General features: G+C 39.5%; 1 protein-coding gene across 3 annotated transcripts in view; it reads left to right on the forward strand.

Moving 5' to 3' along the window:
• Positions 1 to 18,720, forward strand: part of kaznb (kazrin, periplakin interacting protein b) — a 110,243-nt gene extending 91,523 nt beyond the window's left edge. The window contains exons 6-12 of one of the 3 annotated variants that reach the window (XM_046075867.1): positions 12,491 to 12,682; positions 14,531 to 14,667; positions 14,961 to 15,131; positions 15,891 to 16,071; positions 16,241 to 16,374; positions 17,004 to 17,210; positions 17,241 to 18,720. In XM_046075867.1, the coding sequence (XP_045931823.1) occupies positions 12,491 to 12,682; positions 14,531 to 14,667; positions 14,961 to 15,131; positions 15,891 to 16,071; positions 16,241 to 16,374; positions 17,004 to 17,174 (986 nt within the window). In that variant the 3' untranslated portion in view covers positions 17,175 to 17,210; positions 17,241 to 18,720. Of the gene's footprint in view, positions 1 to 12,490; positions 12,683 to 14,530; positions 14,668 to 14,960; positions 15,132 to 15,890; positions 16,072 to 16,240; positions 16,403 to 17,003 lie in introns of all 3 variants that reach the window. The other 2 variants (XM_046075868.1, XM_046075866.1) reach the window with 2 other exon arrangements.
• Positions 18,721 to 20,369: the final 1,649 nt, after the last annotated feature.

The following is a 20,369-nucleotide window of genomic DNA, read 5'->3' on the forward strand; positions in this document are numbered from 1 at the left end:
GAGAAGGAGGAGGGGAAGGCCGGTGAGTGATAGAGAAGGAGATGGTGCTTGTGAGTGTTGGAGCAATAGTGTAGGCCATAAAAATGGCTTGAGACTAAGGTGTGTGAGAAGGTTCAAGTTCAAATTATGTATGTAATTGCTTGAAGTAATTTGTGATACATATGCAGTGGTGGCTGAAGCAATACTTTACATTTTATACCACTGTACACCTCTACCATAGTACATTTTAGAGGGAAATCTTGTACTTTTTACTCAAATTATATAATCAGTTAATGAAATAAAGAAGTAGGGCTGCAACTAATGCTTGCATTTATTAGGGATTGATCTAACTGTTTTTCTCCATTAATCAATGACTTGTTTAGTCTGTAAATAGTCAGCAAATAGTGAAAAATGCATATAGCTCAAGCTAATGTCTTTAACCTGTCTTGTTTTCTCAGACAAACAGCCCAAAACTGAGAGACATTCAATTTGCTTTCATAGAAAACTAAGAAATAAGGTAGGACGAGATAACTTTTGCCTTTTTGTGTAAAAAGCCACGAAAACACTTTTTTCATGTATCAAAAAAGCTGGCAATTAGATTTCTGACAATCGGCTCTAATGTGAAGTAGTCAAAATTGGCCCAACCTCAACTAGCTCTTACAGTACATCTTAATGTATCAATAATAATACTAATAGTACAATAAAATGTTATGAGATATACAGCAATTGTCTAACACACTGAAAAAGGTCCATTCTACATAATAAATATTTTTACGATGCTTTTTATGTTTATGAAGTTTATGTTGCTGAAATACTACTATTATTATTAGTATTGTGCTTTAGTAAAATTATATGTACTGGACTTTTACTTTTAATGTAATATTTTTACATGGTGTTACTTTTCACCATGATGCAGTCAAGCCCGAAATTATTCATACACCTGGCAAATTCTGAGTTAAAGTTACTTTTATTCATCCAGCAAGTTGTTTCTTGATTAGAAATGACACAGGCGTCATTTCTACAGGTGTCTCCCAGAAGATAATAAGACGATGTACAAGAGGCATCATTGTGGAAAAAATTTTAAATTTTAAACTTATTTACATTTGAACAAAAAGTGGCATGTCCAAGATTATTCATACCCATCTCAATAATCAATCAAAAAGCTATTGGCTATCACCCTGATCTTTAGCTCCCTCCACAGATGCTCGATGAGATTTAAGTCAGGACTCTGGCTGGGCCACTGCAAAACGTTAATGTTTTTGTCTACTAACCATTTCTTCACCATTTCTTGTGTTTTGGGTCGTTGTCGTGCTAAAATGTCCACTGGTCCCCAAGGCCAAATTTCTCTGCAGACTGCCTGATGTTGTTGTTGAGAATTTTGATGTATTGCTCCTTTTTCATGGTGCCGTTTACTGTGATTAGGTTCCCTGGTCCACTGGCTGAAAAACAACCCCAAAACATTAGGTTCCCACCACCATGTTTGACAGTGGGGGTGGTGTTCTTAGGGTTGAAGGTTACTCCTTTTTTACGCCAAATGAAGGCTACATCATTGTGGCCAAACAATTCAATTTTTGTTTCATCTGACCATAAAACAGAAGACCAGAAGTCTTCTTTGTCCAGATGAGCATTTGCAAAGGCCAAGTGGGCTTTTGTGTGCCTTATATTGAGAAGTGGTGTCCCCCTTGGTCTGTGTCCGTTGAACCCAGCGGTGTGCAGTGTCCGTTGGACTGTCTGCCTTGAGATGTTGCCACCAGCAGAGCCCAGATTCATCAGGATGGCCTTGGTGGTGATCCTTGATTCTTTTTTACCTCTCTCACTATCCTCCTGGCCAGCACAGGTGTCACTTTTTTTAATAATACTTTGCACTGTAGCCACTGGAACTTCAAAACATTTAGAAATGGTCTTATAGCCCTTTCCTGACTTGTGGCCAGCTACAATGCGCAGCCGCAGGTCCTCAGTGAGCTCCTTTGTCTTAGCCATGACTGTCGACAAACCAACACCAGAGAGCTTCTGATTTTCACATGATGAGTTGATTAACACAGCTGTTCCCAATGACTCAGGGTAATTAGGATGCTTTAGACTATTTGGAATGGTATAGATCTTTGGATTTTCCCATAGACTGTGACAGTTTGCAAAGGGTACGAATAATTTTGGACATGCCACTTTTTGTTCAAATGTAAATAAAAGATGAGTAGTTTTTCCACAATGATGCCTCTTGTACATCATCTTATTATCTTCTGGGAGACACCTGTGTCATTTCTAATCAAGAAACAACTTGCTGGTTGAATAAAAGTAACTTTAAGTCAGAATTTGCCAGGTGTATGAATAATTTCGGGCTTGACCTTATATACAGTATGTTTACAACAATATACTGTGATCTTACTAGGGGTTAATTCACATGTTTTATTTTTGTGCATCACAGGCCTTTACATTAAGTGCTGGTTTATTTAAATCTGTTCCATATCCCAGTCTTGTAATTTGATTTACTTAAGATCTAAATGCAGACCTACATATGACATGTTCATATCGTTAATCTGTTAATCTTCTACAAGTATTGTACATGAATGAAGGGGTATTACATCAGATACATTTCCGTATTACAGACTTTAGTAGCGAGAAGAGAGAAAATAGCACTGTGTTTGGATTTATGTGGGCACTAGACATAAGATGATATTTAACATGAAGATGCATTATAGTTTACAGAAGCTATAATTATTTGAAGTCTATTGAAGAATCCCATGGGAGGGGGAGAAGTTACCTACATGTTTTGCTTAGATGTCATGAACAGGTTTGTGTGTGTCTGTGTATGTGTATCTACACATTCATATGCGCTCATGTGTGTTGTGGTGATTTATAAATGATAGATAATGAGTTTGACAGATTGCACTGCAACAGACAGATGGCACCATCACTATAAACTTCACATGCATAGTTTTGTTGTAGAGTCCTTCACCACGACATATGAAACACCTCTCTGTGGCACCTCTCCATCATTTTTGTTTTGTTTTTAGTATCATTTCTCTTCAGTCTCTGCGTGAGCTGTTCCTTCTCTGAGCTAATTAAGGATCAGTATTATTTTCATCATCTTTCATCGTGTAAGAGTGAATATTAATTAGCTCAGAACAGGTGTTTATTGCCACATTTCACATGATTTAAACCCCTCAGTAAGGCTTTTAAAGTTTCCTATACAAGCTTCAGTAGCAGCTCCAGCTGCAGAACAGGCACCTCATGCAGCTTGTTGGATTATTCTGCTGTGCCTCGGGACATGAGGGAGGTCGTGTATCAAATCATGTAGATTTCCAGTTCTCCAAAGACCAGATCCTGCTGTTTCTGACAGATGTTTAGTCCCCACCACATAAAATAGCGACAATGGGCCCTGTGGCATTTTGTTCCTCAGTGGTTTTTACATGCTGGTCGACACCATGGACCGCGCCACTTTGCTTATTACTCTGGTCAGCCAGTGGTGTGTAATTAATTTATGTTAAACGGAGACATCAGATAGTTACCGCTCTTGACCAAGAAACAGTCATAACCCATTACATTTCTACAGATAGTTTATGTACGGACTAAAGAAATAAGATATAACGTGTTTATTAGTGAGCGTTAGAGTTGCTGGTAGGCATATTTTATTTCCTTTAGACACAGCCAGGCTAGCTGTTTCCTCTGGTCTGCAGTCTTTGTGCTAAGTTAACCTGGCTCCAGATACATATTTGTCATGTAGTGATGGGAGTAGTATCAATCTTCTCATCTAACATTTGGCCAGAAAGTGTATTTTCCAAACTGTCGAACTATTCATTTAAACTATAAATATAGTCTGAAATATCAGGTTCACACCTTATTGTCCACAGAAATGTCTGTGTCCAGGTAACATGTTTTCTTAAAGTACTTCATGCTTAAATTTGTCATACTGTGCTACTGTGTGTCCTCACACCTTCCTCCACTCTACTCGCTAGGATACTAGGATACAACTTTGATATTATGCAATTATTAAGCAATTAAGACAATAATTGCTTTACTCCATTATCATGGCTTTGTTGACATAAAGCAAAGGACTCTCTGTTTCCTGTTCAGAGCCGCCATGCCGGCCAGGTTAATTTACTTAATCGCTGGCTAATTCACTTCATGTAAACCAAACCCATGCGCAGTAAAATATATTGGTGTCAGTGACAGAGGCTATGTTTTTCAAAATTCAGCTCTTCACAGCAGTATTAGAAATCAGGAGAGGCCTGTCCAAGTTTTTGGTGCTCTTCCTGTGGTAAATCCTTGGCATCGTGCCTGATCTGCACATAATAAACGTGTGAATCAATTACACTTGGCATCCTTGCACTGACCTCAATTGTAATGTAAAACCACAGGCAGTTAATTAATGGGAGCTGCTCCCAATAGATACTGTATACTCGCACAGATATACTGTATACAAGTATCTGTACATACACACAGTATGCAAACACAGCCAAAATGTACATACATACAAACAGTATACAGGACAGATATGCTTCCACCATATCAGCATTTATTTTAGAGTAAAAACGATAAAATGATCAACATATTAGAATTTTCATAGATGTAAACCAGAGAGTGATATTTCAACTGCAGAGCACGATGAATTACCATTAAGTGGTGAATACTCTGGTCAGGTAGGTTTAAGAGCCACCAACATGCATTATTTATGCCTGTATGTATTATAGAAAGGCAGTGCAATACCCTGAGTAGGAAACAGATCTGACCCTTACATGCAGGACCTTTTCAGGATGCAGAAAATACAGTGCTTGGAGTCTCAGCGGGCAGAGGCATCAGGAATTAGGTGCTTGTTCTGTGTTCTTACGATTGTCTGGTATATGAGATGGAGGCTTGTCACTGTATTTGTAGCTTAAGCATGTAAAATCTGAAACTATGCAACCCACACAGGTCTATACAACCTCTGTTCCATTACTGCACATGTTCCTCCTGAGCCTATAGTACAAATTAACAATAAAGATGCTAAATATAGTCCTGCCAATGATTTAAAAAAGCCCCTAATCGCTGAAGCCTACCTCTGCCATCCACCCACCCGACCTCCCTGGGATTTGAGACTCAGCAGGAAGCTGCTGACAGAATGAATGTGTTTATTTGTGAAGCCTCTCTGTGTTAGTCTTCTCTCTTTCACTCCTTTCTGTCTTTCTGTCAGATTTCGGTTTATTTGATGCTATTCTTTCATAAATCCTTAAGGAGTATTTGGGCTGTCCTTTTGTCTCGAGTTGTAAACAGAGTGCTCCAGGATCACAGACTGTTTATTTTAAGGGCAACTCCAAACAGACATTTCCCCAATATCAGTTTCACACAATTTGGACTAGTTGTGCAAGAGGTGTGACTGTTTTTGTTTTTTCCCCCTTCCTTTTGCAAACTTGGCTTCTTGATTTTGTAACAAGATTGAGAGTTTACAGCCATGCTAGCAGCTCCGTAAGGCTGTACTAGGCACTTTGAGCACTAACGCTAGCTGGGCAAAATGCTGAAATGCTGATATTTAGTTTGCACCAAATTTCAGGAGTCAGGAGAAGTTCATCCTCTGGGCACCATGAATGTCAGTACAAAAACTTCCGCCAATTCTTCAGTTTTGAGAAATTTTAGTCCGGACCAAAGTGGTGGACCAAGAGATTGACACTGCTATCCATACTATATTTAACATATTCTCTCCTGAGCAGTGTAATTCTCCTGAGACAGAGTGTCATATGAGGAAACACTCTAAAGCAATATAGATTATTAAGATGAGGGTTTTCGCACACTCGTCATCTATATAAAATGTGCAGGGTTTATTTCAGTCCATCCACGCTGTATTTTTCCTCCCTGTCAAGGCTACAGTGGTACCTGCATGATGAGTTTAATCAAGAGCTGAAGCAGGCTCCTGTCTTCTCCCAGAGCAATCTCAACTGATCTTTATACTGTAATTAGTGCAGGCCAGAGCTCAGTAGACTTATGCTCTTCTCATAATACAGTGCAGAAATAGCCAGCTGTGAGCAGGCACACACACACTCACAAACACACATATACGTGCGCGCCCACAAACACAGATCTAGTAATACATCAGCAGCAGGGGAGAACACTTCACTGCTCGGACTAATATAATGATGAGTATATACTCGTAACTGATTAGATAATATTACATACTATATGATGCCAAAGCTGCTGTTTGCCGTCTGGTGTTAATTTTCCAAACTGCACAGCTGTGTGCTCTAGTAGTGGCTTTCACTTCTGCACCATCCACTTAAACTCAACCACACAATTTTGCCCGTATTTGATGAATTAGAAAATGTTTAACGTTAACTTTGATTCGTTTTTTTCCACTTAATTAGTTTATAGACGTTAAACCCATCAGGTAAAAGTGTGACCTGCGGATGTAAAAGAAGATGTGGTCTGTGGATCCTCTGTTGCTTGTAGTCATGTTTCATTAACAATAAGTTAATTTTATTTGTAAAGCCTTAATTCTGGTTTTACTGTGCAGGACTCAACACAAACGCTCAGTAATTAATGAAATTGTAGAGCAGGAATTTCACAAACAACTATGTTCAAGAAGAAATTAGTCACTAAGGCATGAGAGTTGGGAACATGTGACTTATAGTGTCACTGAGGTAAACATAAGCAGGAGCTAATTTGGTCCAGTGGTCATCATATCATTTAGTTAGTTACAGAGATATGGTGCTGGCCGGCTTCCCCTGAGGGAGGCTGACAGTTTGAATCAACACAATCACCTGCATTGCAGGTACACACTTATGTAACACAGAAAGCCTCTGAGCAAGATGCTGTCCTGGGAAATAACAATATTTTCATTGGTTCATTCTAGGTAAAATTTATCAAAAAGAGGAGCTTATGAAAGAATAGTTTATTAGGAGGCTTTGATGAAGCATTTTGAAGACTTTCCTTTTTGTTTGAAACAGCTCTGCTCATATCAGTGAGTTACAGAAAAGCTTTTGTTGTTTTGCTGCTTTTCACATCCCCAGTGAACATTTGTCAAATTGCTTATAATTTTGTTTAAAGAAAACTTTGATATAGGTGTCCTTATGTTTATTGATTTAATTATTTACTGCATAGTAATTTGTGTGTGCTTTGATGTCCTGCTGTTAGCTGCATCCACTGCAATGCTACAGCAGAAAACTGCTCAGCACTTTCAGTAGAAAGCAATTACTGTTTTCATCCTTTAGCTCCAAATCCCCTGAACACCCCCCTCTCCACCTTATAGATAGCATATAGCTGTGCACCAATACCACAGGAGCCAACGGGGAAGAAGAAAATACTGAAAAAAACACTTTCCTGCTCTATTATGATTATGATGATTATGATTATGATTATGATTATGATTATTATTATTATTATTTTGATTTTTATTATTATTATTTAAATCCCAATACTGAATATTTAAAAACAAAATGCTGATTATGATAACATTAAATACTGATCCTCTGGAAAAAATCTCTGTGTTCTGCTGTTTACGGGGAGTGCAGCATGTGTGTTCATTGAGATCATGCAAGAATGAAGCTATAATCACGTTGTCTTTAGCACAAGGCAGCAGATTGACAGCAGTTTTCATAATCAATATCTTGAACCAGGACTCGCTAACATGTTTGTTCCATGGTAATTGGAACTGTTAAAGCAGCCCGAGCAGCACTCCTGTCCTACCTTGACCTCTCTGTCACACAGCTGCAGTGCATTCAAATGGGCATCTTATATAGTTGTTAACAAGGTCAGTACTGCTGCAAGAAAAATGTGCCTGCCTTGGAAATGGCAATGTAAATAAAGACTTAAAGCACCTGTTCTTTAAAGGCCATGGTTTGTCATTTGTGTTCATTTTTATGCCCTTGACTCCTCCAGTGTCCAACCAGACAGTATTAATATGATGCAGTTGTTCACATGAGACTTCTATTAAGAATATAGCATTTATGGCAGTGCTGTATGTCAGTAGTAAAGATGTAAAATAGTGTATGATCTTGTTATCCAACTATCAGTTACTGTACCTGAGAGATTGCAGCAGAGGGAAAGGCAGCATCATCGCCTCTGGCTTTGTCTTGGGCAGAAATAGCAGAGTGGAACCATTCTACTAGCTAAAATTACACAGATTTGAATTGTCAGGGAGACTGAGGTGGAAAAGTGACAGCCATGCACATTGTAACTCCTCAGGGCAGAACAGTTGGCTGCTGTCTGTCACTGCGGAGATTTTGACACTCTCCTCTATTGGCCCATGTTATTTTCATGAGTTTTGTTTTAAAATAGACCAGGTCTATTGAACCAGTGTTTTTCATAATGTTTTACAGGAAACTGTAGTTATGTTAAAAGACTAGTTCACCGATATTCAAACAATATACTGTGCATTTTGTTACATACCCTTTAGAGGTGTAACTATATCCATGCAGTCAGTTTTAGTTTTGTTTGTTCAGGTTTTAAGATGTGTGTTACTGAGATTTCCGCATTTTGTGGCACTTATAGTATTGGAAATATATATTTAAACAATTCAACATAAAATTGACAAAATAATGATCAGCAACTATTTTTAACAACCAATTAATCATTCAATTCATTTTTAAGCAAATATTTAAAAAAGATTCCCAGTTATAGCTTCCCAATTGTCAGTATTTTACTGCTTTCTTGGTTTATGTCATTCTAACTTTGGGTTTTGGACTGTTGGTTGAACAAAACAAGACATTTGAAGATGTTACCTTGGACTCTGGAAAGATGTGATGGTTCACCATTTTCTGATATTATTAAGACCAAGCAGTTAATTAATAAATTAAATTGTGATAAATTGAGACAATAGGTGGCACATCAACAATAAATATAACAGTAAGCTGCAGACATAAACTATTCAGTGCTTTGGGCAGCACAAACAAAATTCCGTTCACTCCTGTTGGGTTGGTGGAAGAAATCTCAGACACACATATCTCAAAACTTTTGTGAATAAAACCAAAACTATCTACATGAATAGAGCGAGGATGGTAAGAAAATATATTAAACATTTTTTGCTATGTATCTGAACTGACCTTTTAACCCTTTTAAATGCTGAATTATTATGGGACAGAATGCGTCATAGTCAAACAAGCTTACAGTGCTCTAAATTAAAATTTAGGAAGCATGTCGGTGGTTCAGATCAGGCAAACCTACTGAGCGAAGCCAAAACGTCTCTGGTGAAGCTTTCCAAAAGTTTGTCAGTTCACTTTCTGTAAAATTGCCTGACTGGAAAGTGTTTAATGATGAGAGCCAATCACTGAGAAAAGTTAGCCTTCAACTGCTCTTATATCGAAGATGTGTTTGCAACAAGAGCAATAACTTTAAATGTAACTTCTCATCCAAACTCAATATTCCATCACAGCTCACTTTAAGCATCTTTAATCATTTGTGTATATAAATAGGTCCACTTTAATCCTGCATGCGTTTCATAGGAGACTAGTTCAGGTCTTTGACCACCAATCCACACATTTCCAGCCCCGGCTTCACCTTTCCCAGCAGAGAATGATGCCTCTGTTTTCTTTCAAGTCTAATCATGAGCCAACAGCCACTACACACCCCTCCCTAGCTTTGTGTTTATGTTTGCGCGCATGTGTGTGTATGTGTGTACGCGCTGGCTTGTGACAGCTCTGCTATGTGATTGAAAAGGGACAGGGTGTGATGGCCTGGTCCTGACTGGCTTTGATGGACACTCTAATGGGAGGCTTGGATGAGAAGTTAATTGAATGGGCCACTGCTGAACACGAAGAAGAAGAGCGGGCTGCTCTTCTTCTGTGGGAGGACTCTAATAGCTTGGCCAAGCTTACTGCACAACCACTCAAAGGTTAGAGCTGAGAGAGCCCCGATGATAACAGCACATAGACTGCACTGTATGGTTTATATGACTCCCTTTTAAATTGCTTTTTAAATCACATAAAGCAGTGTATATGGAGGTAAATTATCTATTGGTAAATGGTTTGTTTCCGTCAGTGCCCTTGATGCAGCTTTAACTCAAGTCAGAATGCAGTGAATAAGCTTTTTGTTGTCATTTCTTAGATGTGAAATGGCCACATATGCTGGACGATTTGAAGATCTTGAGACGTTTTTCTGTGTTTTAATTTCACCCCCAACTGATGCGGAAACCTGAAATGAGAAAACGTGTGTGTGTGTGTGTGTGTGTGTGTGTGTGTGTGTGTGTGTGTGTGTGCGCGTGCGTGTGTGTGTGCGTGTTTGTGTACACTTTAGCCTGTGTGTGTTTGTGGGTCTGTGTACATTATTGGGTGAGGGGATGGTGCAGGAAATTATAGCAAAATTGGATTTTGGAGAATTATTTCTCTGTAAATTATACACATCACTAAATCCACTGTAAATACACCTCAAGACACAGTTTTTAATTGACTTAGAGTAGACACAGGAGCCAATGTTGTAGCTATGTGTGATGATAGGTAATACTAAGCTCCTAAAATATTCATAGATTCTAAGAAAAAAAAGAGCAAAGGTTCACACTGGCTCATTTAAGAATTACTGTAATAAATTGTCAAGTGCTGTGCTCCCTAAGTTTATAGTAAACAGCCAGAGCAGATCAACCTTCACATACACAGCAAGTACAGCTGATAATTTAAACCGATGTTTTGAAGCCTGAGTTGAAGATTAAGCCGAACACAACAAAGCACATCAGAAATGCACACTTCTGTCCAGTGGCATCAAAAGCAGCAGCTGGGCTCCCTGCGACAAATATAGGAGAGCCTTTTGGTAAACAGATGAATAAGCGGATTTAAGCTGCAGGACGGCTGTGAAAGATTGCTCTCTCAGGGAAACAAACTCTTTTTGTCACATGCAGCACAGAGCTGCCCAGTGTGTTTCCGTAGTCCTGAGTCGACAGAGAGCGATGGACTGTCCCTTCCTCTCTTATCGGAGCTGCTGCAGCCCCACAATGTCTGGCTGCAGGCCTACTGAGACCTTCTCTCCTTTTCTCTCTGGGTCACACGCACATGCATACTTTGTTTCATGCACACTGCACACTGCGCTGGAATTTTGCATAGTTTCACAGGGAGTCTTATTATCATCAGGAACTGCATTCAATTATGGGCATAATATACGTTTTTACTTGTTATTTTTTCAGCCATACTAGCAGCATTGCTCGATCGGTCTGTCAAACACTTTGGTCACGACTGAAATATCTTTATAAATTTTGGCTGGGTTTCCATGAAATCTTGTGCAGACATTAATAGTCCCCAGACGATGGAGCCTACTGATTTTGGTGATCCCTTCATTTTTACTCCTGCTTCACCAGCAGTTGACATTTCTGGTTCAGAGTGAAATGTCTCAACAACAACTGTTCGATGGATTACGCAATGTGGCGGAAAAATTAATTGTCGTTGTGTTGACTGTTTATTTTATGCCACGTTGTCAGGCACGTTGACAAGTTCCCAGATCAAATTGCTCGTTATGTCCAAAACACCCCCCAAAGATATTGCATTTAAAGTCATAAAGAGAAGCAAATCCACATATTTGAGAAGTTTATAAATAACTTAAATTGTTGTTTGTTAATCAAAACAGTAATCGATTAATTATCTACTTACATATCTACTACTTGAAAGGGTTGCAGATTTTACAGCATAGTCAAATGTCTCAGCTGTATCATTTGTCTATATTCATATGAAAAGTGTGCATTCTTCTGTAACAGACCTTCTACCTTATGTGTGAATTATAAATCATTATGACATATTGTGACTCTGTTGCTGATAAGGCTTTCCCGAACTGGACTAAAATTCAACCCGTGAACAACATCTAATCTATTTCATCTTTTTTGTCCTCTTGCTTGGCAAACGTGTCCACCAGCTCCTGTCCATTAATAACCTCCTCAGTTTGCTGTGTCCTCTCCTTAGTTTCCTGTTTCTCTTTGCTTGCCTCTCTCCCCCGAGGGAAGAGAAGTATTTCACAGCGGATGGAAAACACAGCACTGAGGAGCATGGCTCAAGCATGTGTTGCTGATATTTTATTAAGTGCTGTTTCTCACTTGCCCTCTTCCCTCGGTGGAGTGTCACTCAGCATTTATTTGATTTTCTTAAACACCTGCGGCCTCAGCTGAGGGGGAGCTGTGAGCCTTGATGTGTTGATTTGAGCTTATATTTTATCACGTGCTGCATAATCACGCCCTCTCTCTTTAATTCCAAATGTTTAACACTATTTCCTTCATTTCCTGTTGCTTGTAGATTTACATTTTTCGGTTTGGTCTTTCTTGTGTCTTTTTCTTCCTGTTCCCTGTATCTTGTTTTCTTTTCTCCCTCTGTCTTGCGGCGACTTCATCTCTCTTCTGATTTCATATTTTCCTTCAGTCCTGCTCTCTCGGGTTCCTCATTCTTCTTCTACATACTCACAATTATCTCAATATTTATTTATATACCGTGCAACTACCTCCTGCTGCAACCTGTGCATATCCATATCAATCACATCTGTATATAAAAGGGTTTCTATTCTATTTTTATTTAATTTGTTGTGTTGTATCTTATGCTTATCTTATTTTAATTCCCCAAACTCTCTCTCTCTCTCTATCCCTCAGTGTTGTTACGTGAGGAGGTGGCCCAGCTTCAAGAGGAGGTCCACCTGCTGAGGCAAATGAAGGACATGTTGAGTAAGGACCTGGAGGAGACCCAGGGAGGCTGCTCTGCCAATTTGCTCTCCGCCACCGAGCTCCGTGTGCAGCTGGGTGACAAGGAGCAGGAGCTGGACCGTGCCAAGGAGGCCTTACAAGGTCAGGAGCCAACACAAGCGTCTTGTCGTCTCACCCAATCCCTTCTTTCCAACAGCTGCCTCGAATATACATCAAATACAGCTGTCCAAGTGGGAAGTTTCACCCTTCCTAGGTGCATCAAGCAAGAATATGTTTTAAATCCACTTTCTCAATCTGTTAGTTAGTTTTTATTTCTGTGCCATGTGAAATACTTCCGACATGGAACTGCAAAGATGTAACAAGACCTCTTCTGGTAACACAAATACAGTGCAAAACCAGTGCATATAACAAATATATGCACTGCTACAAGCCTAAAGTTTATTTTGACTTCCAAGTGACTGTAAATATAACTACGTCTGTTAAGTCTGCTTCCTTGAAATGGCCGACTTCCACTGCTCGCAACTTCCTCCCTGACCCAGAGCTAACAATATCAGAATCATTATCCTAATTGGACGAACATATGTTGATTTAGTTCATCAGAATGTTCTTTGATTTTTATACAACAAACAAAAATTAATAATTTAATGAACATAAACTCAACAAATTGAACTAATTTAAAACTGACATATTTCAATTCTGCAAATCAGACACATGCCCCTGTTGATTTTGTGATTGTATGTGAAGAGCCAATTTCAGGTTTTACCTTTACCCGAGACACTGTTGCGTGGTTCCCAGTAAAAAGCACAAAAGAAAAGAAAATGAAGATCACTTTCAGATCTGTTACAATACATTACAAATCTGCTACCGTTTTTTCAAACTGACATACCACTTTAAACACTGAGTAGTAAAATAGCAGTGGCCTATGTACACAGAAAGATCATTGCTTCGAAGATAAATTACATCATTTCATGAAAAAGATGATATTGTTGGGAAATGTCTTAAAAATCATTTTTAATTGTAATTGCAATTTTGTCTTGTATGTGCCAAAGATGTGAAATGTGTGCACACTAATGGCAACAGTGTACGACTTCCAGAGAAAACCTTATCTTTTATGTTTAGATCTCAATTTTGTGAGGCGAACAAAAGATACTGCTTGTGTTTAGTCATTATTCAGTCTCAGAAATGGGTGTAGCCCCTGATGAGCAGCCAAGCAGACTCCAGGTTCACCTCATTTTAATTAACATCCATCAATCATAGCATGATAGCTTAACTCTGAAATATTAATGTGGTATTGATGTAGACTGGAATGTGGTGCTGATTATGTAGTATTGTATTGTTTTAATTTCAATTTTTGAGTTACATGGTTCTGTCCTCTGCTCTGAGAGTTGCAGATGGCAAACTGCAAGCTTGTAAAGTGTGTTGTATAACTGCTGCAAAACAAGTTTCAATGTTGAGTGTAAAATACGAAGACGCTGCACTGACAGGAGGAATGCTTCCTGAGTGATGCATGTGTGCAGTTATGAAAAGCACAGGTTCCAGTCTTTCCTCTCTGTTGAGCACAGACACTCAGGAGAGCATTGTTATTATTATTATTATTATTTTTTGCTTGCAAAGAGCCCCACCAGTTGCATCATGGCTGATGAGATGCCTCTGTAAGAGAATGAAGTTGAAAGAAATCAGATCTAAATGGTCTTCTCATGGATGAGCCAACAAAGTGTCCACATGGCAGCCGAAACAGTTCCATGAATGAATGATTAGGTGCCACTGTGACACTTATCTTTTGAGATGATTACATCATTTTCACTGTATAAAAAAAATATATATATATACAAGAAGAAGAAGACAGAAAATCACTAGCTGCAGCCCCTCCTTAACAGAAGACACAGTGTCACCTTGTGGCTTGCTGTTGCAATTGCAAAGCTTTGTTTATGATTTAGAGGCAGCCAAATCTCATGTGTATGTGTGTGAATGCGTTTGTCTGTGTTGCAGCTATGAAAGCTGACCGTAAACGTCTAAAAGTGGAGAAGGCAGACTTGGTGAGTCAGATGCAGCAGCTGTACACAACACTGGAGAGCAGAGAAGAGCAGCTGCGAGAATTCATACGCAACTACGACCAACACCGAAAGGTAACACCAACCCAGATGATCGATCAGTAATAGCTTATTGCAGATATATCTTTATTGGTGAGTATGTTGACCAATAAGACATGTTTGGCCGTTGCAACAGTTTGTAACTGCCATCATTAAAATCATTTGTCTCACAGAGGCATCATATATCCACCCTTTAAAAAGTTTTGAAATAGATTGCACACAGAATGTAGCTGTGAAATGCTTCTTGACTCGAATGTGGATGTCCATCGATCATTCAAAGTGAGCTTGGCTGCGATTAACCATGTCTTTTCTTTGTGTGTGTTCTTCAGGAGAGTGAGGATGCAGTAAAAGCCTTGGCAAAGGAGAAGGATGTGCTGGAGAGGGAGAAGTGGGACCTGAGGAGGCAGACCAAAGAAGCCACAGAACAGGCTAACACCCTGCGCTCTCAGATGGACATGAAGGAGAACAGGGTCAAAGAACTGGAGGCCGAGCTCACCATGGTGAGTCACCCTGCACATAGACACACTGTTAACTTGGGCACAGTGGTGTCACCTTAGCATCATTATCTTGTATTTATTGCACAAATTCAAACAAGGTGTGGGTTTGCAATCCTGTCACTGTATTCATATCAGTTCAAACACATGCAGTAAGCTGCTCATCCCTTCCCTCTCTCAAAGCATTAAGTCTTTCTCTGGGCTCAGGAGCCTTTTTTCTGTGTTGCCGTATTGTCCCTCGGAGGTATAGTTGTCAGTCTGTGTGTCATTAATCTTTCTCCTCCCTCTGCAAGTCACAACCACCCACAGATCTTCACATCAAGCTGCATCGCAGATCAGATTTGTTGTTAAATCAGTGCCAGAGCTGCATTGCTGTCAAGTAACGAAGCTACAAAATATCATTCTCCCTTCTTTTTCTTTCTTTCTTTCTCTTCTCTTCTCTATTTAGTATCTTATTGTTTAACTTTTTCCTCTTAAACTAAATGGATGACCACTGAATGCCCTTTCAGAGGCTTCCAATAAAAAAATCCTGTGGAAAACACCGTTTTGGTACAGAAATGGACAGGTTTTTTTGTATTCTTTAAAGTGACAAGCTGCTGATATTTAATTATTTATTTTTTTGGTCATGAAAAGACCAAAACCAATAATATTTGTGGTTTGTAAACTGTTATCAGCAGCAAAATTAATATTTTTTTGGTACTCTAGTGCGTATTTACAGCAACACATATACTTATGCTAAATTTCCGTTTCTCGTGTGTTTCCCAGGCGAAGCAGTCTCTGGCCACCCTGACAAAAGACGTACCGAAGCGGCACTCATTGGCCATGCCCACAGAGCCCGTGGTGAACGGCAGTCAGGAATGGGTGATGCAGGCCGACCTGCCGCTCACTGCCGCCATTCGTCAGAGCCAACAGACCCTCTACCATGGACATACTACGGACAGACAGGGTAGGCTCTGTAACATGCTCTGCCTCTTAGTCCCTGTGCTGCTTGGTGTACCTTTTACAGACGCAACAAACTAATAAAGGGTTTCCTGGAAGTCTTTTGTACTAACTGTGGGTATTTTTCAACGTGTGTGAAAATGTGTGTGTGTGTGTGTGTGTGTGGCCACATCCAGCTGTGGTCAGGATCAGCCCCTGCCACTCTCGCCAGCCCTCTGTCATCTCCGACGCCTCGGCTGCTGACGGGGACCGCTCGTCCACGCCCAGCGACATCAACTCACCTCGTCACCGGACCCACTCCCTCTGCAATGTAAGAGCTGCCTGGCCCCCTCGACCAAGTAATCACACCTCCACACTTTTCTATAAGTACCTCCCTCTTCCTTTGTCTTCTGCTGAATGTGTCTGTCGACCTGCTGGGTGTCAGCCTGCTTGCTTGGTGTTGGTGATGTTATTTTGCATTTGACTTAAGCAATAGTTTGACATTCTGGGAGTTAGATGAAAATATCGATACCACTGTCATATCAAATATATATATGAGTGCATTTAATGAGTACAAAAAAGTATTGTTTGGTGTATAGGAGTTTATGTGCTGGACTGATTCTTTGCTGGAAGCAGTCAAATCCTGGAGTCTTGTTGTCACTGTGAGGGAGACGCCATGAAGTTACTGAGCCTGTCCAAGAAAGAGTCCAGACTATCAAAAGAGTCCAGCCCATAACCCCTGTAAAACCACATAATGTTTCTTTTACACTTTGGCTTTTATACAGATCAAACAAACAGGATGTAAAGAGTAAATCAGTGAGTTTTACATCAGGGGTTGCTGTTTGTATCAACCTTCTCATCTAAAGTCAATACGCATATTTCCCAAAATGTCAAACGTTTGCTTTAACTTGGCTGTGTGAGAGGACAAACCCAACTTCCTGTCTCCTCTGCCCCGTTCAGTCCATGGAGGACCTGGAGGACCAGAAGCGTAAGAAGAAGAAGGAGAAGATGACTCTGGGATCCCTGTCACGGGTGTTCGCTCGGGGCAAGCAGCGCAAGTCACTGGACCCTGGCCTCTTTGATGGTACAGCCACCCCTGATTATTACATAGAGGAGGATGCCGATTGGTGATGCTGAGTGTGAATGTTTGCGTGTGTGTGTGTGTGTGTGTGTGTGTGTGTGTGTGTGTGTGTGTGTGTGTTAAATTTGTGTGGATATCCACCTGGCTTTCATGAGTGTTTTGTGTGTGGGTTTGACTGGAGGGGGTTGGGGGGAAACTTTAAAAAAAAAAAAAGCCTAAAAGAGACTGCTATTCCCATAAATGTACAGTATATTGCCCTTAAATTGTATGTTTGTAAATTAGATATATATTTATAGATATACATGTATGCATATGTATATATGTTTACATGCATATAAATATATACATGGGGTTATTATTGTGTAGACATGTTTATGCTGTATTATCTTACAAATGTCTTAATGTTTTTGTTTTTTATAACTGGAGACTTGAAGGACTGCTGTTCATATGTAAATAGGAGTTATTGTGAAACTAGTGTTTTTACTGTAAATGTCATTTGGCTGTAGTACTTTACTTTATCATGCTTTGCAACATTGACTTCTAAGTTTCTTCTTATTCTCAATCTTACTTGGCCCATTTCTTATTATGAAAGAGGACATATATTATCAGATTGGCTTAATAGAAATTTGATCTCTTGGAATTTAATTGGTGAAATTCTGTTATATTAAATTGCTTGGTGATATGAAAAATAGTGCTTTGTTTGAGAGGTATTGCTGGTTACAGGATTGTCATCAAGTTCATGTTACAAATGCTGGCTCACAGTACTTGCAGATAAAACATATCACAATGTGGCCATCAGGGAGTTTTTTTCATGAAGACCTACTCATCCATTTTATGCTAAAAATGATAGTCTCTGTCACTTTAATTACCAACTGGCCAACAAGGGTTTTAAAGTCAGTCTTCCTTAAAAAATGTAATTGCACAGAGCCTGAATACACAAACAAAAAATTAACAGTAGGCCTCATGCATATTCAGGCTCACTTATCGCTTGCTGTTGAAACCATGTGCAAGTGCCAAAGGTTAAACACTCATCTTTATAAAATCTGCGTATCATTCTGCCACTGTTAGCTCTAGCCTCGTAACATTGTTTATGTCTGACTCATTTCTTACTGAGAGCTATCTAACATGTGCCAATATGTGACGAAGGAATGTGCATTAAACACGTGCATGATCCCTCTGTGTTGCTTTGATTAGATGTCCATTCATTGCCAATCAAATTAATAATCTCCACAATCCTGTGTTGCTCCTGTGTTTCCCTTTACTTCCTGACTTATCTTTCCTTGCATTATGAATGCACGATCCCTTTTATTTTTATTGATTTTGCTGTTTTTGTTTTGCTTTCTGTAGAATCCCTCCTCATTTCCTGCAAAGGTGGCTCTAATAATTCTATGTCAAATGCTTTGTAATTAAGGAGATGTTCCGTAAAAGATTAAATCTATTGAAGTATTTTATTTAAAACAAAAAAAGACAAAGAGTTAACTTCAAATATTTATCTGCTGCAGCTGTTGCAGCCAGATGTTGAGGAGGTTTTAGCATTTTCAAAATGAATTATAATTGAAATGAAATCTTATTTTAAAAATAAAACTAGTAACTGAATACATCCTATGTGGCAGTTTTCTGTTCCATGAGTAATCTTGTTCTTGTGTCCCAGTCTAACGTGTCTCTCCCTCTCCTTCTGCCATTTCTAATGGCAACTCTCTCCTGCCAGTGAGTAACTCCTCATCTGTGATTACCAGCTGTCTGTTTCTGCACTCTGGGGATTATTCATATGACTCAGGTCCATTCGGAAAAAAATTCTAGTTTGTGTCATTTTTTTTGTGGAAACTCTTTTGAAAGAGATGGTGGACTTTGCATGCAGCATTTTTGTCAGCATGTAAGTACGAATCAGGTAAACACACATTCATTCATCCTGGATTCGTCGGTTCAGTATGAATCAGTGTTTTCCTGTTGTTGAGATGGGCGGTTAATGGGCAGGAGCATGATGTTTTATGAATAATCCCTGTGTCTCTAATACATTATCCTAATGGTCTTAAATCCCCTCATAACCATCAGGTAGTTACTGAAGTATTTTAACAACTTTACTAAACGTGGTACTGTAGTTTTAGCACTGACTGGACTACTACACTCTCATGAAAGAAATGAATGAGTTATATATCCTCTGAATTTCAACCCCATTTCAGGTTTAGATTTAGATTTAGAGAGTTTTGTTTGTTCTTTTTAAAGAAACCTAGTTATCTGTTTTATCACACAGTACAGCTCCAGTGAATTATTCTGGCTCCATCTAGTGGCCATGTAGTTGAATCCCAAAATATTTGATTGTCAATATTTGGCAAAAGAAAGGGTTGAAACTACTTTTCACCCAGTTAACTGATAACTGTAACTTGGTAATTATTATTAAACACAAGAAGAGGTCAGAAAGGCATATTTCTGTTGTTGATGTACAACATGATGCTGGTATTTTAGTGTAGCATCTAATTTGTTGGTACGTATCAATACACATTGTGGCGGTGTATTTTTGATGCAAATACCCTCTGATTTTTATGTTGATTTGTATCCAGATGAGTCATTTTTTTGATTTCCATATCCCTCTGACCCTGAACCCCCTCCTGCATACCACACCATAACTTCTCCTGAACAATCCAGACTCTGACAGCCTCACACAACAGAGCCTGTCTGATGGAGAGGAGCAGCTGGACCGCCTCCAGCAGGCAGAGCTCACTCGAAACACATGCATGTCGCTGTGGAGGGCAGGTGCAGTCCAGGCCTGGCTGGAGGTTGTCATGGGAATGCCCATGTACATCCGAGCCTGCTCTGAAAACGTCAAAAGTGGCAAGGTACACCTTTGGTACAATGTGGTTTGTTTGCTTTGTGCCTGAGAGTGGGGCATGATTTTAGCAGATGGGCACATTTAGATGCTGTTCTTGTTTGATAAAGTACTTTATTTCTGTTATGTAGGTGCTGCTAGGCCTGACAGATGAGGATTTAGAGCTCGGTCTGGGTATCAGTAACCCCATTCATCGCAGGAAACTAAGACTGGCCATTGAGGATTATAGGAGAGCTGAAGGGGACCAAGGGTGAGCAGCAGCTAACAAAACCCTGAAGAAGTTCAGTGTTTGTTGTTTGATAAAAAGTTAATACGTTTCAAAGTAAGTTTAATATTCCTGTTCAAGAGTGGAAGGTAACTACACACATTTTCTCAAGTATTGTAATTAAGTACAATATTGAGGTACTTAACTTGAGTATTT

Source organism: Micropterus dolomieu, linkage group LG18 (genome assembly GCF_021292245.1).
Source record: "Micropterus dolomieu isolate WLL.071019.BEF.003 ecotype Adirondacks linkage group LG18, ASM2129224v1, whole genome shotgun sequence".
NCBI lineage: Eukaryota > Metazoa > Chordata > Actinopteri > Centrarchiformes > Centrarchidae > Micropterus > Micropterus dolomieu.